The following is an 18,663-nucleotide window of genomic DNA, read 5'->3' as shown; positions in this document are numbered from 1 at the left end:
ACACAGTATACAATATCCATTGTAAGCTATGCATCTCCAATGACTAAAACCAAATGAAAATGGCATGCTGACATTTAACCAAATCTAACATTCACTGTAATTCCCACAATTTCAGTCATTACACTCAACTTTGACTTTTATTAATGATGATTGATTAAGTAATAGTCTCTTTTAATACAAAATGTGATTTTAAATTAAAAAAAACATTACTTTTTCTATTTAGGCTTGCATTTAAAGGAGCACACATGGAACAGTATAAAAAATGAACAAAGGTTAATATTTAACATTTAACAGCATATATGTGTACTAAGAATGCCAGATAATGATTTAAAAACTCTAAATACATGTTAGACCAAATACATTAAAAATAATTTGCTTCATATTGTGACTGACGGTGTTAAAATAACTGGAAAAAAACAAAATGAGGAGGTTGCACCAGTACATTGCTGAACAGCCAAGACCTTGATCTATAATGATATACCTTCAGATTTTGTAATTTAAGTAACTTTTTATTTTCAAAATTAAAACCTGTTTTATCTAAATTCCCAAGAATCAGTGAATCATCATTTCCAGGTTTGAGAAACACTGATCAACACTTTTCAAACATTTTCTGGACCAAAGAAATAAAATAAAAACATTAACATTTCCTGGATTCTTTGTCTTTCTGTAACAAACAGAAACAACATAATTTGTATGTGAAGACAAATGAAATGAAAGATGTGTGTTTACTGTGGAGCAGTGACGTCACGTTAGCATTAGCAGCAGGTGTAATCTGAACACCTGTGATCAGATCACTCAGGTCAGATGTTAACAGCAGGTGTGAACAGAGCATCAACAGAACATCTAAGAAATGTGTGGATCATTTTTAAGCAGCAGTTTGTCCCCGCTGCTCCTCCTGCTCCTGCTGGCTCTGTGTGTGTGTGGAAGGTCCCACTGGCAAACAGGAAGTGGATGATTCCAATTAGATTTATGGAGAGGGGAGGGCGGGGCCACACTAAGCCAGGAGGAGTCCACTTTTCCTTGTTGTGTTTTGCAGTTGTGTTTAATTTGCATTTGTGTATTGTTTGTTGTTTGTTGTTTGTGTTCCAAGAAAATAATGACAACATTAAGTACTTAAAAAAACAATTCAATCAAATAGGATTTTTTTTTCACCCTCATTGTTATGCTTTGTATTTTGGTTTAAGTTTCAAATTTCAAAGTTCAAATGTGTAACTACTACAAAATAAACAAACGTTTTATTTTGAAAATCCAGCGTTCTTGCGCACGTTTTTTAATTTCCGCAGGTCGAATTGTTTGACGACATTGTGTGTGTGTGTGTGTGTGTTTAAATGAATTTAAATCGTTGTAAAGTTAGTATGAGGACAACAGCTTAAACGTCCTGTTGTTGATGATGTTTTCAGTCAGGAAGTAAAGTGAGATAATGCGGAAGATAACAAACCCTGTCGATGCATGCTCGCGCGTGCGCGTGAAGCTGCGCGAAGCCACGCCACCAGCAGAGAGAGAGAGAGGGAGAGAGAGATAGAGAGGGGTTCCCCTCACACACACACACACACACAGAGATCTGACAGAGTGTGTGTGTAAGAAGACAAGGACAACATCGAGGAAGTCTGAAAGTGAGAACTTTATGAAGTGTGTGAGAGTGAAATGACCAGATTTAAGGGCTGAAGTGCACAGAGATCTGCGCTCCTCTCTGTGCGCACGCACGGCGGATTTCGGGTCTCCGATGCCTAAAGAGTACAGGAGAAAGACGTCCAAGGACTCCGGGCTCCCTGGGACTGGAGCAAACGAGCGAAGAACAGTCGTGAAGTCCTCACAAACCTGCGATGAGCTCCTTCAAAAAGTCTCCCCTTCGTCCGCAACCGGGGCGCCGACTGTGATGGACGCGCACCGCCCTGTACCGCAGGTTACCATCACCCCGGAGGGAGGCGGCTGCTCCCGGGAGATGCAGCAGGAGGACTGGGACGACGCGGTGGACGGCACGCTGAGGAGGAAACTGTCCAACTCGTCCATCTCCTCCACGGGCTCCTCCGCCGTGGAGTCCGAGGACGATTTGCTGAGCGACAACGAGAGCAAGAGCAAAGGCATCGTCACTCTGGAGCATCTGGTGGACACTGGAGAGGTGAGCGAAAACACAGCTTTTACCAGCTTTGTTTTTAGCTGAAAGTCACCAGTGTTGGAAGGTGACAAACTTTACTTTATTTAGATTTCTTGCAACGTTTACTTTTACTCCACTAACCATCCTTGTACTTACTACCAAATAAAATCAAAAGAAGAAGAGTTGGTATCATGGTCTGTATAGAGCTTTTCACTTATTCACACACTTCAACACAGGGTTAAGTGCCTTGCTCAAGGACACATACAGACTAGCAGAGCCAGGAATTTAACCCACAACCTTCCAGTTGAAGGTCAACTCGCCCTATCACTGATCCGCCATGGCTCAATCCTTACTCTTACTACCTACTACTTACTTACTACTACTTACTAAGACTGATAACAATTAAGTATATTTTATATCAGAAAATGACCTTTGATACTTAAGTACAGTGAATGTCATGTACTTTAAGACTTTTACTGAAGTACTATTATAAAAAAGTGACTTCAACTTCAAAGTCATTTTCTGGTTAAGATACTTTCACTCAAGTATCTGTTGACATTTAATAAAAACCTACTTTTTTGTTTGTCAAACTCCAAGTTTTTCAGAAGTAAATTAAAGTGTGAGATTTACAATTTAAATTACCTTTCACGGTGCAACAAAAGGATCGGTTCATGACTTGAACTTTCCCCAGGTTTTGGCGTCGTTTCGCTTGTTTTCTGCACACATATTGTGCGTTTCACTTATTCCAACTCATGTAGTTGGTCCCTCTGTAAACTGACTGACAGCGGAAACAGTCTGTGAATCCACGTGATGCATTCATGGGACAAAAACACGGACACTTGAGCGGCTTTTACATGGTTACAGTACAAAGCTGATGACACGTAAACACACACAGCAAACTACTTCCTCTCTGAACATAACTGGGATTGTAGAAGCAGATATAATCTGATTTGGAATGTTTTAAATCTAGGTTTGATGTTATATGGATGTTGTATATGCGTTGTGTATTATTGTAACCGAACTGTAAAAGAGATAACAGGGAAGAGATAACAGTAATTTTTTTTTAGTATAGTTTTCCAGCCCATGTCGTCAGATTAACCTCTGTGTTGAGGATGTTTTGCCGTGGGAAATAAATTAGTCACCGCTATATGTGAGGAGATGTTTCTGTGTTCTCTGTGTGTTATTTTCCAGATGTGGGACATCTTAGTTGCTTGTTTTGACGACTAAAATGCACAGGAAAAAGAGAGCGCTTACAGGAAATGTAATTTTCCTCACTGGAATCAAATGATGTCACCTGGTGTTTAATGTGCTGTCGTCGCCCCTAATGATCACAGAGTGAAACAGACATGAAGGAGCTTGCCGAAAAAGCCAAATAACCTTTGTTGTGTGCTGAGAGTCTGCGCTGCTTCTGTTTCAATGCGTTATAATGTCTTTGAGGTCATGTCGTACACATTGAAGATAAGAGACACTTGATGATGTAATGTTTAAAACACACACAGCACGCCATCCTGTCGTTTTGTTTTCTTTCCCTCTCACCCATGTTAAACACATGAACATAACTACATGTGCTGCATCAACACGTCCTTAAATGTTATGTTTTGCTTGGTTGAGTCCTAACCTTTAACACGACGCCTCCCTCCTTCAGCACACTACACTGGTGTTGAAGGATTGGCCTTTTGTTGAATGACGCCGAGAGCGGTTCGCCTGTGACATTCTTGGCTGATACAGTCCTTGCGTTACTGAACATGTATTTAAATGCACGCGGAGGTGTGAATTCTTAATATCTCTCTCTGAAAAATTAAACCCATGACTCAGATTTGAGGAGAACACTGTGTGTGTGTTTTTGCAGCTGCAGAGACGTCACTCCACGTGAGTTGTGGGGAAGTTAAAGCTGTGATCGGAGTGAGTCACCTCATAGTTGTCCACAACATAATCTGCTTTTTGTCAAAACTGTCATCGTGTTGGACATTCAATGGCGTGTGTGTGTGTGTGTGTAGGTGCCACAGTACCTCTCCATACTTGGTCTGTAGCCGCCACTGTCTTTGAAACAGACCGAGTACACATTGCATGTTTAGCCTTTGTGTTCACAGTGTGTGTGTGTGTGTGTGTGTGTGTGTGTGTGTGTGTGTGTGTGTGTGTGTGTGTGTGTGTGTGTGTGTGTGTGTGTGGAAGAGCGAGCGTGGCTGAACATAACACGATGTAAGCTTTTTCCTAAATATTAGCTCTTTTAAAAGTGTCGTTGGGCCTTGAAGCTCATAGTGGAAAAAAAATGTTGTTTGTGTCACCTCTGAAAATAGGGCCTTTCATGCAGCCCACACACACACACACACACACCCGTGTGTGGGTGTGTGGGTAACAAATATATGATGGTCTGCGCTGTACAGTGGGTGTGTGTGTACACCCACTGTACAGCGCAGACCATCATATATTTGTTTTCCGTGGTCACTTTGCCCATTTCAGCCTCTGCTTTTTTTTTTGAGTTTTTAAGTGTGAAGCACTTAGTATGTTTCAGTATGTTTTTAGTGCCTTAAGTGCTGTTTCACGCTTGAAGCTTTGTTACGTAATTTGTTTCTGAATCATCACTTATTCAAAATTCACAGTCATGGCTGTCCTTTCAAATTTCAAGAGAATGTCCATGTGAAAAAAACAACTTTCTCTCAAAATTAAAGGGACAGTCATTATTGTGGATTTTGGGTAGACTATTGTCAGAGGTGGAAAGAGTACTGAAATATTCTACTCAAGTAAAAGTACCACTATTTTGATAATTATTTGATACTTAAGTACAAGTAAAAGTACTGGTCTAAAAATGTACTCAAGTTAAAGTAAAAAAGTAGCTTGTCTAAAATGTATTCAAACCTTTACAAATTAAAGTGCTAACAAAATAAAACATGTAAACACATAATGTGTCAGTCAACATGGGTCAAAGGTCACAAATGCTTTAACTTTTTCACTCACTCAGGGACCTTTATTAGCACCAATTCACCTGTCCTCAACATTCATTCACCTGTCTTCGTGATTCACCTGTCCTCCTCGTTCACCTGTCATCATCATTCACATGTCCTCATCATTCACATGTCCTCATCATTCACCTGTGCTCATCTTTCACCCGTCCCCATCATTCATTCACTTGTCCTCATCATTCACTTGTCCTCATTTGTTCACCTGTCCTCATCATTCACCTGTCTACATCATTCACCTGTCCACATCATTCACCTGTGCTCATCTTTCACCTGTTCTCATCGTTCATCTGTTCAGCTGTCCTCATCGTTCACCTGTCCTCCTCGTTCACCTGTTCTCATCGTTTACCTGTCCTCATCGTTCACCTGTCCTCATCGTTCACCTGTTCTCCTCGTTCACCTGTTCTCATCGTTCATCTGTTCAGCTGTCCTCATCGTTCACCTGTCCTCCTCGTTCACCTGTTCTCATCGTTTACCTGTTCTCATCGTTTACCTGTCCTCATCGTTCACCTGTCCTCCTCGTTCACCTGTCCTCATCGTTCACCTGTCCTCCTCGTTCACCTGTTCTCATCGTTCACCTGTCCTCATCGTTCACCTGCCCTCATTATTCACCTGTGCTCATCGTTCACCTGTCCTCCTTGTTCACCTGTTCTCATCGTTCACCTGTCCTCATCATTCACCTGTCCTCATCGTTCACCTGTCCTCCTTGTTCACCTGTTCTCATCGTTCACCTGTCCTCATCATTCACCTGTCCTCATAGTTCACCTGTCCTCCTTGTTCACCTGTTCTCATCGTTCACCTGTCCTCATCATTCACCTGTCCTCATCGTTCACCTGTCCTCATCATTGACCTGTGCTCATCGTTCACCTGTGCTCATCGTTCACCTGTCCTCATCGTTCACCTGTCCTCATCGTTCACCTGTCCTCATCATTCACCTGTCCTCATCATTCATTCATCTATTCAAAATCGTTCAGCCTTAAATCTAACAACATCATGTCTCAGTCACCTGTAAGAACAGGTCACACATTTTTTACTCTTTTATCCCTTTATTCATTGGTAGCTACCAGGATGTAAACCGGATTTAAAGGGAGGCAAAAAAACGTGTTTCAGAAGCCAAGACTTAATAAGATTTACAGACTTAAGCTTTAAATGCCTGTGGATGTGGTAAATATACAGTACAACAAAGAGGCCAGATTTAAATTAATCTGATAATCTTTCAGTCGATCAATTCATAGCGTCACATGGAAGGTCAGAATGAATAATGGATCGGTCAACAAAACCTGCAAACCTGAGTCAGAGGAATTTACTTCAAGATTCTATAGAATATACTTGATAACACACTTAACACAGCCTATTGAAAACGTACACACAGAGACATCATGTATTCCCAAGTCCATTACCCTAACCTTAACCATCACAACTAGATGCCAAACAATAACCCTTAAAATAACCTTCAATTTGAACCCTAAAACCAGGTTTTAACCCTGAAAAAGCCCTTTGATAATGTGAAGACTAGAAAAAAAATGTCCCAACTTTCCCAAAATGTCCTCACCTCTCACAGACACCGATAGATATCCCTTATTTGCTTCATTATTATTTTGGTGCAGTGAACAAAACTGTATTTTGTGAGTTTGTGGAAACCGGTTGTTTCTCTTGACAGAAGTGTTTACTCAGCGGCTCCACACCCCATAAAAATGTAAAATGCTCTCATCGTGACATTTAATCATCATGTCACGCACATAATTACATGCTGCCAGTCACAGACGCTGTTTCACCAATAAACGAGGTACTTTAAATCGGTTTTACTGAGGATATTTTTTAAAGTAGGAGTTAAATACAGGGATTTCAATGTTGTCAGTGTTGCTTCATCTAAAAAAACAACGACAATAGCTATCTAGCTAGCTATAAAAACAATAGCTAGCTCGCTAGATAGCTATGAAAACAATACATAGCCAGCTTGTTTATTATTATTAATAAAACAAAACAATGAAATACTACACACACAAGACACTTTCACACTCACAAAATAAAAACATGGTTAAAACGACAAGAGATAAATCATGTGGGTTGTGATGGCTATTTGATTTTGTTCAGTACTGGTGTGAATGCAGCTTTTGAGACGAGATAAGACTATTGCATGAAACCTTGCTATTTCACGTGATGCCAGTATTATTACGTGTTATCAGTGCAAACGGACATTTTCCGTGTCAGACTTTGTTTTAAACATAAATATTGCTCCGTGTCCCTATGTTTACAAAATAGAGGATTCAAATTTAAGTTTCCATTCCTTCTCTGGATGAGATAGTATATCTTCCCCCTTCATGGGTCGCCACAGCATATCATCTGCCTCCATCTTATATGTATATAACATGATTTTTACAGACTCCACTGTATCAACATGCATTCAAATGATTATAAATTATCTGGCTGGGTTAAGCAACAAAACCAAACCTGCAGCCATAAAGCACGTTTGATATCATCAGTGAACATTAGCTGCAACAAGCATATATGACTTGACATAGTAATAGAGGCTCAGCCGACCACTACACAGTTCTGTTTTTTTTTGTGAATCTATTATCTGAGACACTTCAGCGTGAGTGGAGCGCTTCACTGACACAAGTCCCCTGTTTCATTTCCTGTTTTCAGTCACAACCCACAGAATAAAATGACCTCTCAAAAGGCCTAAAGATGAGTGTTGGAACATGTTTAGTGTAATCTGGGAGGTTGCTTACATTGTTTTTTGTTTTTCCATTGTCATGATATCCAATAGGAATATAAAAAATGGTGTATTAAGATTTGGTCGCTGTTCGCGGAGGCAATAAAACAGTCATCAATGTGTGAAGCACGAATGTGTCACTGTGAAATCGGCAAGCTGTTGCGGTGTAAGTGTGTGTGTGTTTGTATTAACCCTTAAACACCTAAGCCGCAAAATGTCCGTCTGGCCTTTTGTTTGCTTATTGCACCCATAAAAGGTCCAGAACACTTCGGCCTTTTAATATCTGGCAGTTATTGATAATTTACGGCACGTCAAAAGAGTGTATTGACAGTTTAAATTCAAGAAAAAAAGATTTTAGCTTTTTTATTTCGATAAAAAAACACTGGAGTTGTACAAGAATAAGAGATTTTGCATTTTAATTTCTAAATTGGAACAGTATAAAACATATTTCCAAAAAAATAAAAAAATATTATTTGTATCCTAATGTGCAAATACAGGCCAACAAAATGGAAACTATGTACAGCAACAGTGATATTATCATCTGAAAGGACATTTTTGGATAAAATGTGCCGCGCTCTGCTCCGTTTATCTGAAATTACCATAATAACCATGTGGCATGTTCTTAGCTTTCAAAAACCGTTATAAATAATTCCGATAGCACAAACCGTCGTGTAGTTACGGTAATGTAAACAGTGACAATACGCTCAGTGTTAAAGGGTTAAAAGGTCAAAGCAAGACCGAAGAGCCAAGACATTTTACTGCCAAGAAATAATAATTGACATATATATAAAACAATAAATAATCAAGCATATGACAAACAAAGTATAACACCATGCTCCTGATGATAAATCATAGGTTTTTGAGAATTTCTTCATCGTGAATCACACCAAGCTGGAGAGTCTGAACAGACATGGAGCACTCAGATACGGCATTTAACCGACCTAGACTGGAGGCCGCATGCAGTGGAAAAACCAAAAGCCCTGGCATCAGGGGATAGAACTGCTGATGTGATCACATTTCTCTGCAAAACATTATGGTGAATGACCAAGGCCATCTGTTGTGTTCACTTCTGTTTTCTTGGATGTCATCTGCAGAGCAAGCCTTGGTGGAAGTTGAAGACGATTGTTCACTGGCCATTCAGCGCGACTCAGAGGAGAAAGGTGAACTGGGTTCAGCTCGCCGGGCATAAAGGTATGAGCCGTTCACATCAGAACATTCACTGCTGTCTGTGACACTGAGGAGCCTTCTTTTGTGCGCTGCGCAGCTCTTTGACGCGTTTCTTTCCTGTCGTACATAAATCAGGGGTAAAGCCCCCCCCCACAAAAAGGGCCTTAAATCCCGAATACTGATCAATCTCTTGTCTGACCTCAGGGAACTTCAAAGCGGCAGACGAGGGCACCATTCTGAAGAAGTTCTCTGAAAACGAAGTGCAGTGTTTCGAGGAGCTGAGGAACGACGCGCTGCTCCCGTTTGTTCCCGGTTACCATGGCGTTGTGGAAAAAGACGACGAGTGTTTCCTCCACATGACCGACCTGCTGGCAAACTTTGACTCGCCCAACGTCATGGACTGTAAGATGGGAGTGAGGTAAGGAAGTCAGATCTCCATTTACTCACTTGTAGCAGATCATTTTTTATTGGTTTATTCATTTATGTTTTAATGTTAGAAGATAATGTCAGCTATATCTTATAGGTTGGATGTTTTTTTTTTATGTTTAAAACCTTCTGTTAACACGGATTAATCATATTAGTGCAGACTGGGTGACAGTATGTTACAGCTTGAAGCATTTCTTCTGCTCTACAAAGGGAACACCTGTTTCAACTGCAGGCTCTATGCTTGGCTTCCTGTCACAGCAGGCAGGCAGGCAGGGTGCCTCACAAATACACACTTACACATACACATGTATACACACAAACGCACACATGAAAGCGTACAGTGCATGCGCACCCTGCTGTGAAATCTAATTCGAACATGCAAGTTCACATATGCATTAAACGTAGCATTAAAAGTTATTTTATTGTCTAATTAGTGTCTGTTTTAGTATGTTTCCTGAGGCTGCGCACGCACACACACACACACACACACACACACACACACACACACACACACACGCTCAGGGTGTCCCTGGAGACTCCCCTTTGTCAAAAACACTCAACCACAAAGCTGCAAAACCGCCAACGTGCACAAAGACACAAGTCACTTTCACACAGTTGAAGCCTGCAACAGTGGAGTCTCCTCTCAGCTTCCCTCTTCAGCACAGAGGAAGTGGAACTCACAAACTGAAACTGAAATACACATCTGTTTGCACATAATAGCTCGGTTTGAGTGCAGCAAATTTACCAGACGACTTAGACACTGATACAGCAGCTGTGCAGCTCACTGATGGTGTTTCTGTGCTCTGCATAAGACTATACCATCATTAGTGTCACTGTATTTTGTTAATTTATCAGAGGTGGAAAGAGTTGAAATATTCTACGTTCTAGTCTATATTCTAAGTAATAGTGCCACTATTTTGATTAAAAAAATGACTGGTATGGTCTAAAAATGTAATCAAGTTAAAGTACAAAAGTAGCTTGTTTAAAATGTACTAGCAAAACCTGCTTTTTTAACAAGGTTGTGTTTGGGGCTCTTTCTTGTGTTGTGCAAAACGGACAGGAAAGGGGACACAAATCTCACATGAATTGTTTTCAATTAAAGGCAAACATGGGTCAAAGGTCACAAATGCTTTAACTTTCATCATTCATTCACCTGTCCACATCATTCACATGTCTGCAGTATTCACCTGTCCACACCATTCACCTGTCCTCATCATTCACCTGTCCACACCATTTATACACATGTCTTCATCATTCACCTGTCCACATCACTTCATTCACCTGTCCACATAATTCACCTGTCTTCAGTATTCACCTGTCCACATCATTTACCTGTCCACATCATTTATTCACCTGTCTTCATCATTCACCTGTCCACATCATTTATTCACCTGTCCACATCATTTATTCACCTGTCCACATCATTTATTCACCTGTCCACATCATTTATTCACCTGTCGTCATCATTCACCTGTCCACATCACATCATTACCTGTCCACATCACATCATTCACCTGTCTTCAGTATTCACCTGTCCTCATCATTCACCTGTCCTCATTCATCTGTCCTCACCATTCACCTGTCATGTGAAGTAGTGAAGTACAGTACTTCCAAAAAAACCTACTCAATTACAGTAACACAGGTAAACATAATTCATATATATATACATATATATATATATATATGTATGTGTCCGCCTATCTAATAACCTGGGTGTGAGTGCTCCGTTACCATTTAGTTATTTACACGATGATGATGATGATGATTTGTTTGTCTTTCCTGTCGGTTCAGGACGTACCTGGAGGAGGAGCTCGTTCGGGCACGAGAGCGGCCCAAGCCGCGGGAGGATCTGTACAACAAAATGGTGGAGGTGGATCACGAGGGGCCGACTCCCCAGGAGCATTCCCAGCGCGGCGTCACCAAGCCTCGCTACATGCAGTGGAGGGAGACCATGAGCTCCTCCAACACCCTGGGCTTCAGGATAGAGGGGATAAAGGTAGTTAGAGGGACGTGTATTGACTCAATTTAAGAACCACAGATGTGTTGTGCGTCCACAGGTGTACACCTGACTGACATTTTAATGGACACTTTTATCTCAGCGGTCTCTGAAACTCTAAATCAGGGCTATTTAACTTCAGAAGTGGGGGGGTCTGTGGGCCACACAGAATATTTGTCAAAAATAGCCAAACTGTAATAGCGATACCGTATTTTTCAGCAGCCAGTTCACTTTACAAGTGGGACAGATTACACAGTTATTATTGGGGCATGGTGTCACTTGACTGTGTTGAAATTATGCTAATGCTAATGTCATGTTTTCATCTCTCTGCAGAAATGTGACGGCACGTGTCGAACTGACTTCAAGAAGACGAGATCGAAGCAGGACGTCGTCCACGTGTTCAAGGACTTTGTCGGAGAGAACGCCAGCATCGTAGTACGTGGCACTGGATTTCTCGCGCATATACGCCGCGTACAGTGCATGCGACGCGTAGTATTTGGATATACACAAGCAAATACGCTACATATTTCACCGGAGGGACCACACCTAACTACACACACACACCTGTTCACTGAGCCGTCAGCGTTTGTTTTCATTGTTTGGACACATTTAAATATTTCTTTACACGCTTCACTTGCATTTATTAAAGGTTGTGGCTCGTCTAATGATAAATGAAAACATCCTCTCTGTTTGAAATGCAAGAGCAAGCCAGGGTAATTCCATGCACACAACGCAGAGCAAACATTCGTGGCGTAATACTGTTTGAGTTTCCCAAATATACAGAACCTTGTGTCTACACCCATGTTAATATTCTACTCTACACCCTTAACTGTTTTTTTTCTGTTTTTTTTTTCTTCTTCAAACGCAGAAGTCTTACCTGAGCAGACTGTCCGAGGTCCAACAGGCGCTGAAGACCTCAGAGTTCTTCAAGCGCCACGAGGTGATGAGTCATCTAGAGATGAATAAGGAATAAGAAGAATCAAAAGTCTGTTCAACCAAGTGTGGCAGAGGAACAACGCCAAAATAACAAATATCTTTTTAAACCTAATCTTACCGACAAAAACTGTTTTTTTTTATACCTAGACTCCTAACTTAAAACATGGGAAAGGAAAGGTGAAACTTCTGCAACCTTTTAAATTGAACTTGAACACTACCACAACTATCTTAAATAAACAAAAGCTCTCTCATAAGCAAAGCATCTACTTACTGGAGCTTTCAAAATGAACTCAAACACCACACCCATACAGCAACTTAATTATCAAACTGCTTTCCAGGATTTGACTGAAAAAAGGATGCCATAGATTGCAACCATTCATCAATGATTTTTGTCATTTTATCCTTTTAAAGTGTTTAAAGTCCCGGCAAAGTAGTTTATCACGCAATAGCCTTTGGTGTTTGTTTAGTGGATGCAAATGATTAAAACCACCCACAGCGAGCTGTGATGAGGATTATAAAATTAAGTTTTAATCGAATAAAATTCAACTTCTTTCCGCCTAACGTGCATTAAAAAACGAATCGAAATGCAAATCCTAAAGTAGAATCTTCCTCGTCATTTACAGGTGATCGGCAGCTCGCTCCTCTTCATCCACGATCACACGGGCAGCGCGCAGGTCTGGATTATTGACTTTGGGAAAACCACTGCTTTACCGGAGGGCCAGGTGTTGAACCACGACGTTCCCTGGCAGGAAGGCAACAGGGAGGACGGTTACCTGTGGGGACTGGAGAACCTCATGCACACGCTGGAGTCTGTAAGCGACAACGCAACCGGTTGCTTGGATACCAAAGAAAATAGCCTTTGACTTATAAATGCATGTAAGGAGCTCTGGCTTTTACCATTTCAGGCCATATTTGCCACTGAACATTGGTTTTAAGAGCAGCAGATTATCGCCAGTTTGAGCAGATTAACTGACACTAATTCCCTCTTCCTAAGAAATGAACAGAAGTGAAAGTGTGGCCTCTGTGCATGTCCATTTAAGGGATGGGGGTTTTATTGTGAAAGAGGTGTAACATCAATCACGTGACTACAACATTATGACACATTCTCAGCACTGCACTGCAGAACAGTCAGGCTGTATCGTATATCGTCCTTGTCACTGCTTTGTTCAACTGTCACCTTGATATTTCTATCATTGATTTTTACTCTTTTAAAAGCACAGTGTGTATAATGTATTCACTCAGCATCAAATCTTTTTTGATTAGCAGGACGAGGTCCGACAATCCCCGATGATTGCGCTTGGAGAGGTTTTCTTTTTAGGGCTAATGCAAAAAAAAACAAAAAACAATGCATACAATCATGTGATTTTACACTTTAAAGAATTAAGTTGAATTTTTGTATCTTAAATTCTTGCCAAATTGAAATAATTTCCCGACACACTGGAGCTTTGAAGACACTTGTAAATAGTTTCTGCTCAGAATGTAATATAATGAGAGAAGTGGTGTACAAATGAAATGAACGAACATGTGTGTGGAATTAAAAAAGGGGGACAATACAAGTATTTCTTTGACAAATGTTCAATAGTAAAACACTATTTTAGGGTATCTTACTGTACATCTGTAACGCATAAAACTTACACCGATGAGATGAAGATATACTGATTTATTTGGGGGCACAGTTAGGTTAGAATAAAGTGTGAGAGACCGTATATTGCATAGAATGTCTTACACCGTTGGTTGAGGCATCACACCCACAGCAACATAAAGAAAATAAGAACACACCAGGCCTTAAAAAAATGACTGTAAGCAAGAAAAGTTTGTTTTTTTTCCTCTTTGTAAAATAAACTCCACAGAAATCAATACTTAAGTGGCACAAATCTCTCACATATTGAACTATGCTTTTAGTAAAGCAACTATCAAACACATCAGCAAGCCTGAGAATAAAAAAAAACAACATACAGTGAGCTAACTGAACCATTATATATATATGTACATATGTATATACATGTATACATATGTATATATGTATATATACATATGTATGTGTATATATATATATATATATATACACACATGGCAATGTTGATTTAACAATTTAAAAAGTAAACTATCAACATGTTTGTGGAGTACAACTATTAAAGTGATTAAATAAGAAAAACCCGAACGTATATAAATACCTAACATAAACAACGGGATCCTTCATTAACATAGCATAAGGGTAAAGCTCAATACATCCTCTGGCTGAGTAAACAACTACATCAGCATATATGCGGTGTAGTGCATCGAATGGCAGTGATCAACTACTAAGTACAGATTCATCACAAAACAATAGACCCATCTTCTAAAGACGGCTACAAATAGGTTAGTCGAGTATAAAAAATAGCGATAGCGATCATTTCACAGCTGCGCGGTCATCATTAATGAAACCCCATTCAGTCCAAGTAAATATTGTTACATGGGGGGGGGGGCTTGAAAATAACCTAAAATATGCAAAGTCAAATTAAATGTATGTACTTTGGGGGGGAAACTCAACTTCTGTTCCTTCTTTTTCTTCACACAAATTTTCAAACACATTATACACGCAGAGATTTTAAACCACGACAAGCGAGAGACAAAATATTCAATGCCTCAAAATAAATTGTTAAACAACCTAATTGCTTTCCTTCTTAGGGAGTTAAATGAGATATACCACCACCCTGCCTGTACACACACTATGCGGCTAGCACAGCTAGCATTCATGTAGCGTAGCACAACAACTCAAAACAGATTTACACGGCACTCACCTTGTTAACCCACCCAAGTTGTTAGTTTTTGTCGAAAAAAAATACAGTAAAATGTTTTAATGAATGAATTAATGTGCCTTTCAAAGGTGCTGGTACATATTTTGCTACTGGTTCCCCTTATTTCTAGTCTTTTATTACGCTAATAAAGTGACCACGAGCTGTAGCTTTCGTAGTCACAGTACAGACACGAGACGGGGTTTTTTGGACTTCTCGGGAACGTGACGCGTCAAAACTGATAAATAAACGGAAACAAACATCAGAATATTGTTCTTCTTCAGTGGAAATCCAAAAAGGATGAAAGCTTTGAAATCACCACGTACATTAAGTGGACAAAATGCTGTTTCCAATGTCATGAATAAACCCCAGGCACAGTATTCTCAGGAAACATGTTATTGCAGTAGTTTGGGAGGATGTGTTTTCACATTATTTGGGCTGAAAGCAAACCAGAATTGCATAACTAGCTCTAAAAAAGTTCCTGACGCATGCCTAAAAACCCTAGTGCTATATTTCCACAATCAAAAGAAAGGTTTTAATTTTCCTACAAAAGTAATTTTTCTGACTTTTCTCTGCTGTCATAAAGATTTCTATTAAAGCACATTCTTGGAGATTCTCTTCCAGTGGTTATTTATGTTTTGTCTGTTTCTGTACACTCATAACAACAAATTCCAAACAATGATTTACAATAATGCATAATATACGACTATCAACGCTGCAAGAAAACAACAAAAACACAAGTCAAACTACAGCAGTTACGTACGGTAGCCTGCACCAACAGAGTGGTCATTGAGGAAGTGCAGGGCTATGTTTTCCAGTGTTTCAGCTTCAGTGTTTAGCTACCAGTGTATCAGAAACCTAGGGAAATAGTCAAGCACTGGCTCCGTGTATCACAGTGCAGAGGATTGTTATGTGCATGTTAAGTAATGAGTGTGTTTTCCAGCATTCCAGTAGCTCTACTAATATCACGTGATGTCTCTGGGTCGGAGCCCTTGTGGGGTCATGCTTTTTGTTCTAGAAATACAGAGCTTGAATATTAGTTTGTGAGGAAAAAGGGGCCAAAATCCCTGTTGCAGTAAGCCGATTTCTTAGATTGGGGTAACGCTGAGGTCTTCGGAGAGAGAGAAGCCCGAGTCTCTGTCACGCGTGGGCTTCTCAGCTTTGGCGTGTCTCTTTACATCTTCGTGTCCGTAGCTGGCGTGGCGCTTCAGCAGCAGCTTTGGCATACAGGACGAAGGGGTGTGGAGGCCCGACGCTAATCCCAGGCCGGTCCCCGAAGAGACACTCGGGGCCGAGCCGGTGTTTGTGACGGCTTCGGAGGCTCTGGACATAACCAGGGGCAGGCTCTCTGCCTCGTAGCTCTGCTCGTCATAGGCATAGTTGACATTGCCGCAGGGGAAACTCTGAAGCTTGGCCAGGTCCACGGCAGCCTTTGTGGTCCCACCTGCTGAGCTCTTATGTGTGGATGCACTCTGAGCAGCTTGAGGCTGGAAGGAAGGGGATGGAGTCGAGGTAGTGCTGCTGGTGCTGTTGCCCCCAGCCTCGTTGCTATCTAAGGTCAGGTGGCAGGGTGTGTTGGTGGTGGTGCTGGAGGGTGTGGCGCTCGAGAGCGGCATGGACTGAGTGTGAGCCAGGGTTTTCTTCCCTCTGAAGTTTTCCAAAACCCAGGAGCCATATGTGGGGTTCCACAGATTCTTCGTCTTGTTCTTCAGCCTCTGGCTCCCCGAGGAGGAGCCGTTTCTTGAGCAGGGTCTGTGGTTTGGAGGCTCCGGGTACAGCCAGTGGCTTCCTGCCGTTGTCAAACCAGCGACGGGCACAGGCTCCGCCCAGGACGGCTGCAGCGCCTCGCGGCACGACGTCACTTCGTGGTGGACAGGCGGGATTCTCTGGAGGAGTAGCCGAGGTTTGGTGGGCTGCGGGGGAAGGGGAGAAGGTCGTAGGTCCAGAGAGGAATCCTGAGAAACTGGGTGGGACACGAGCAGTGGAGTGAGGCTGGTGGAGGTGTGATCGGAGGGACGGATGACTGTGGCGCCATCGTCCTCTGTGTTAGGATTATATTCCACTGGTAGAGGTGTGTTGATGACATCAGGGTCCTGGTGAAGAAAAAAAACAGAGGTTTGTGTTAATACATGGTAGGAAGAAAAGAAATGTTATTTTCTGTAACATGAAGCACAGAACACCTGAGTGCAGTAGTTAATTCGCTCCAGGATCGTAGAGAAGTTGGGCCGATGCTCGGGACAGTGCTGCCAACACTGGGTCATGATCCGATAGCTGCACAGCAAAACACAAACATACCATTACACTGCATGTTACTACACTGTCAATGTACACTGCCGTTCAAAAGCTTGGGGTCAGAAATGTCCTTATTTTTTGAAGGAAAAACACTTTTTTTCAATGAATATAACATTAAAGGGATACTTCACCGATTTAAATGTGGCTTTGTATTGCTAGAATAGCAGTAGTATTTTTAGAAAATGTGCTTCCCTCCCTCAGTTTTTCCATGACTTGTAAAAAAATCTGTTTTTCCTTAACTAAATGTACCCTACTGTGAGTCAAATGACGCGTTTTGCATCACAGTAGGGCAAATTTTGAAAATGGAAAAAAAATATACTACATAATACATAAGAGAAAGTCCAGGCAGTTCCAGATCAATGTTTGCTTTTGTACGCCTTGCAAAGTTACTAAAGTTTCCCCAATACAGACTTTATAATTGCTTGCCTACTGTGGAGTTTATTAATTCAACAAATAACGCTTCAACTTGTCTGTATTTATTCTGCACTGATGTGCTGTGGTAGATCTTGTGTAGAAAGATGAAACAGGTTTATGACTGACAGACGCAGATAAATAATTGCTCTATGGAGTATTATTCTTGAAAGACCATCCACTGATGGAGCTTGAAGGAACTCAAAAGGCCCCGAGAGGGTTGAAGAAAAAAAACACAGCTACTGTGTTCCGACTTAGCCGAGAACTTGTGAAGTATAGTCACGCAGGAAAACCCAATCAAGCTAAAAACCATTCCACTTCTCTGCTTAGATTTACATCGAGGCTCGAGGAGTAAAAAGCCTCATTGTTAGAGTTTGATGTATTTCCTGTCAGGACTCACACTGGGCCTGGGCAGCCCTTGGGAGGATCCATTCTGCCACCGCTGGTGACAAACTCCAGCACCTCCTGGTTGGTTTTGCAGGGATATGGCATGTAGCCCAGAGAGAGGATTTCCCACAGCAGCACTCCGAATGACCTGCAGGGGGAGACACAGGTCAACAACTGATGGGTTTGGAGCTCAAGGAAGAGGAATGCCAGAGTTCTCCTGCTCCCATCGACACCACACACACAAAAAAATGCTCACTTAGATGCATATGTAGTGAATTTTGGGTCTTTCTCAAACTACAAAGTGAGACTTTGGTGTGGTCGCACTCCAGATACATTCAATTCTATGTTGCCTAGAGCATAACAGCCCATTTCTGATCAGCAATTACATGCTTGTGTTGTTTTTTTTTTTTGTAATCATGTACAGCAGGGTCCTAAGCCCCAGCATACAGCCAGACACTTCTGACAGACTAAAACTGTTAAATTGAAAGTTACATTCTATTAATTGA

At 41.2% G+C, this 18,663-nt stretch overlaps 2 protein-coding genes across 2 annotated transcripts in view; one reads left to right on the top strand and one right to left on the bottom strand.

Moving 5' to 3' along the window:
* Nucleotides 1-1,723: 1,723 nt before the first annotated feature.
* On the top strand, nt 1,724-13,156 carry itpka (inositol-trisphosphate 3-kinase A; the record flags this gene model as incomplete). The annotated part of the gene is made up of 7 exons (XM_083906712.1): nt 1,724-2,119; nt 8,863-8,959; nt 9,140-9,353; nt 11,153-11,357; nt 11,691-11,792; nt 12,226-12,297; nt 12,917-13,156. The coding sequence occupies 7 exons, from the start codon at nt 1,724-1,726 to the stop codon at nt 13,154-13,156; spliced, it is 1,326 nt and encodes a 441-aa protein (XP_083762838.1).
* A 2,999-nt stretch (nt 13,157-16,155) lies between these two features.
* The window catches only part of ltk (leukocyte receptor tyrosine kinase), a gene marked incomplete at both ends in the record, with an annotated part of 38,093 nt that continues 35,585 nt past the window's right edge, over nt 16,156-18,663 (bottom strand). The window contains 3 exons of the mRNA XM_083906701.1: nt 16,156-17,160; nt 17,248-17,338; nt 18,171-18,305. Of these exons, the coding sequence (XP_083762827.1) occupies nt 16,156-17,160; nt 17,248-17,338; nt 18,171-18,305 (1,231 nt within the window). The remainder of the gene's footprint in view (nt 17,161-17,247; nt 17,339-18,170; nt 18,306-18,663) is intronic.

The sequence above is a fragment of the Microchirus variegatus genome, assembly GCF_963457635.1.
Source record: "Microchirus variegatus genome assembly, chromosome: 2".
In the NCBI taxonomy this organism is placed as follows: domain Eukaryota; kingdom Metazoa; phylum Chordata; class Actinopteri; order Pleuronectiformes; family Soleidae; genus Microchirus; species Microchirus variegatus.
The sequence above is the reverse complement of the archived record's forward strand: the minus strand, read 5'-3'. Positions and strand labels throughout refer to the sequence as shown.